Source organism: Kryptolebias marmoratus, linkage group LG8 (assembly GCF_001649575.2).
Source record: "Kryptolebias marmoratus isolate JLee-2015 linkage group LG8, ASM164957v2, whole genome shotgun sequence".
In the NCBI taxonomy this organism is placed as follows: Eukaryota; Metazoa; Chordata; class Actinopteri; order Cyprinodontiformes; family Rivulidae; genus Kryptolebias; species Kryptolebias marmoratus.
In genome coordinates, this window is record NC_051437.1 from 4,167,634 (window position 1) to 4,170,681 (window position 3,048).

The 3,048-nt window shown below is 50.4% G+C and overlaps 1 protein-coding gene across 4 annotated transcripts in view; it reads right to left on the reverse strand.

Annotated features, from left to right (window-relative positions):
* Positions 1-69: 69 nt before the first annotated feature.
* LOC108228920 overlaps positions 70-3,048 on the reverse strand; it is a 10,322-nt gene continuing 7,343 nt past the window's right edge. The window contains exons 1-8 of one of the 4 annotated variants that reach the window (XM_037976942.1): positions 2,876-3,041; positions 2,738-2,801; positions 2,410-2,557; positions 2,233-2,328; positions 1,935-2,142; positions 1,666-1,814; positions 1,031-1,574; positions 769-904 (exon numbers count right to left, since the gene is read on the reverse strand). In XM_037976942.1, the coding sequence (XP_037832870.1) occupies positions 806-904; positions 1,031-1,574; positions 1,666-1,784 (762 nt within the window). In that variant the 5' untranslated portion in view covers positions 1,785-1,814; positions 1,935-2,142; positions 2,233-2,328; ... (1 more) ...; positions 2,738-2,801; positions 2,876-3,041 and the 3' untranslated portion in view covers positions 769-805. Of the gene's footprint in view, positions 416-488; positions 566-655; positions 905-1,030; positions 1,575-1,665; positions 1,892-1,934; positions 2,143-2,232; positions 2,329-2,409; positions 2,558-2,737; positions 2,802-2,875; positions 3,042-3,048 lie in introns of those variants that run through there. The other 3 variants (XM_037976941.1, XM_037976940.1, XM_037976939.1) reach the window with 3 other exon arrangements.

Sequence of the window (3,048 nt, forward strand, 5' to 3'; positions counted from 1 at the left end):
ATGGAATTACTGAAATCAATCTACTTTTTCATGATATTCTAATTTTATGACCAGCACCTGTATGTACAACAGATTTTCAAACAACAAAACAAAGTCTTTTTTTCAAAGAGCACATTAGTGCCTTGTTCACTCTGGCCCTTGCCTGTCGCAATCTCTGCACCCTCTGTATTGACACCTTCAGTGGGCTTAGTTTTACCACAGGGAACGACCTCAGGACTCTTGCTCGCTTCTCCGTTTCTTTTTGTGCAGAGCTCGCAGTGGCCTCTCCAGGTGGCACCTCACCTTCTGTGTCAGAGTCCGAGGACAAGGACGAGGACAGCTCCCTTCTCTTAGTCTTCCTCTGTGCCTTGGCACCAGTTGGCACTTCAGCCGCTTCCTCCTTCTTCTGCCCGCTCGAACCCAAGCCCTGGCACTGCTGCTGGAGGACAGACGTCATTTTGTGCCTGACCTCCATGGCCTCTGCTAAGCTGGGGTTGTGGGCATAAAACCTGTCAGCGGTCGTGACGTCATGGCACATCCACATCGACACTCTCTTCCTCTCCACCTCCGGAAGAAGTGTTTTCGCCTGAAAGGGAGAAGGGGGTGAAAACTGTTTACGAGTCCAGCACCTCCGTTTACACATAAATGTTACAGAGCTAAGATAATCTGTACTTACGCTGTCTGCGAGGGCCGTCCTGATCAGAGGGAAGTTGATTTCTCCCCTCAGGCCCATCTGGCTCCAGGCCAGCTTTAGGAACTTTGTGATGTTTCTGAAGCTGCTCCTGCCCATCGTGAACAGGACGTATTTGTTCCTGGAGCGCAGTTTTCACTTCAGCGCCAGCAGCCGCTTCAGCCAATGTAGTTCTTCGGCAGTCAGCGCCAGGCTGGCCTCTCCGAATTGCACGCTCGTCTTGTGCTCGGACAGCTGTGGGAATGGAGAAAGTGTTACTTTTCTCTCTAATTCAATGCGTGAACGTGGCTCTAGCGGGAAGCACTTTGAGCGTTCACGATGACTGGAGGAGCACCACAAAAGCTCGGTCCGTGCACTTACCCTGATGAGGACTCCCTCGTTCGTCATCTCCTTCTCTGAGGCGACCAGCTCCTTCTCCTTCATATTTATGAAGACGCTGCGCCTGTGTCCGGTGAGGCAGGCCCAGTACGCGGTCATGTACCCGTACATTAGGTACCGGGCCGGCGTCCTCCTCTCGTACTTCTCCAGTTCGTCTGAAAGACAGCAGAGAGCTTTTAGAGACCGCGTGCATTTGAGAACAGTACTGACGAAGTGATTTGACGACATAACCAGAAGCTCGTTGATCCGAACCGGGGCCAGACGCAAGCAGGTGGTGATCGCTTCGGGCCCCGGGAGCTTCTCCATCTTCCTCCGTTTTACACGGTTTTGGTGAAGGACGATTTCCCTCTTTGTCTCCTTCCTGGCCTTCTCCACGTACCTGAGTATCTCCCGGTTTTGTTCCACGGTCAAGCGGGTGTGTGGGGGTCTGGTTGTTAGCATGTAGTCCAGAAACTGGGCTACATGATGAATGTAGTATCTGACGGTTGTAATTTGTTTGCCTGATGTTCTCAGGTCCTGGACCCATCTGCGGATGACAACGTTAAGATGTGAGCGACAGAGGTCGCGAACCCCAAGCAGACATTTGTCAAGAAGAGCACGTGAAGCTTGTGGCTCACTCCTTTATGCGGGCCACATCGTACAGGAAGGCCCACTCGTGCAGTCGTCCTTTCCCCTTTGACATGTAGTGCAGAAACGATTTAACTCTGCTGATTCTGGACACCGCGCCCTCCTTCATTTTCTCGCTGCCGTAGTCTTTGGCATAAAACTGCACGAACCGTTTCATGTAAGCGTGTGAAATGAAAGATGTGGGAAGAGGAAGTTAGTGCTCTGTCGCAAAACTGCACAACAGTGTCTTTGAGCTGAACGGGTGGGTGTTTGAACTCACCCATGGACCTGGGCAGCTTGATTCGGTGCATAATGTTTCCTCTTCCCGAGCCAGCCGACCACGTGTGCACCTCTTTCTCCCGCGGGGTCTTCTCAGAAGGCCCTGGAGTGTCGAGCTCTTCCGTCTCCACTGTCAGCTTCTCCACACCAGAGAGCACGATGTCCTCGGTCTGTGGCGGCGACTGGGAGTTGGAGGGGCTGCTGTGAGACTGGAGAAAGGACAGACAGACAGAAAGGACTATGTGCTCAAAGGTGAGGGGCGGATCAACACATGCAACAAAGGACGCCGAGCAGCTTACACTGTGGCTGCGGGTGACCGTCGCTCTGGCACCAGAGGATGTTCCCGCCTCCTCCTGCTCCTCCTCCACCACCACAGGTTTTTGCCTTCTTGTGCTCTGTCACAGTAAGAGTAAGTTTGTTAAAGGGAAAATTCAGCACAGCAGCAACAACAACATTCAATCACATTTTTCACTTACAGGACGAAGAACCGGTGCATATGGATATGAGGGGTTCTTTTTGGCAGCTAAGGCCCGCTTCGTCGATGACAGGGCGCGCTGAAGGTCCGCGACACGTTTTTTGAGCTCTGCGTTTTCGGTCCAGAGCTCAAGGTTGTCTTGGTCCTTCCTGCAATAGAAAGGCTAGTTAACTTCAATTTCACACAGAACTAAATGCAATATCTAATCTGTCAGACCAAATAAAACATTTATCTCATTATCTTAAAGTTAGATTACAACAATTAATGATCACAATTAACATTTGCTGCCACCCACATACTAAACAACAAACATTGTGCTCTCTACTCACCAATTCCAATAATAGATGAGAGTATGGCAGCTCCAAGGCTCCAAACTCACTGGATTTCTTGGATCTACATGATTTTTATATTATAAGGTTAAACAGTGCATTACAACAGAGATAAACTGATTGTTTGAGAACACTAACCTGTAGCTCCTTTGTCTCCAGCTCTCCCCCTCACATCTGACTAGGGAAAGCTGGAGCAAGCTTAAATAATTGCCTCAGGTGTGTCAATTGGCTGCATGCCCTTTGTGACTGACTGTCACTCTAACCAATGGGGCAGTAAGGCGGGACTAAGGGCAGTTTTTTTCCACCCTGGA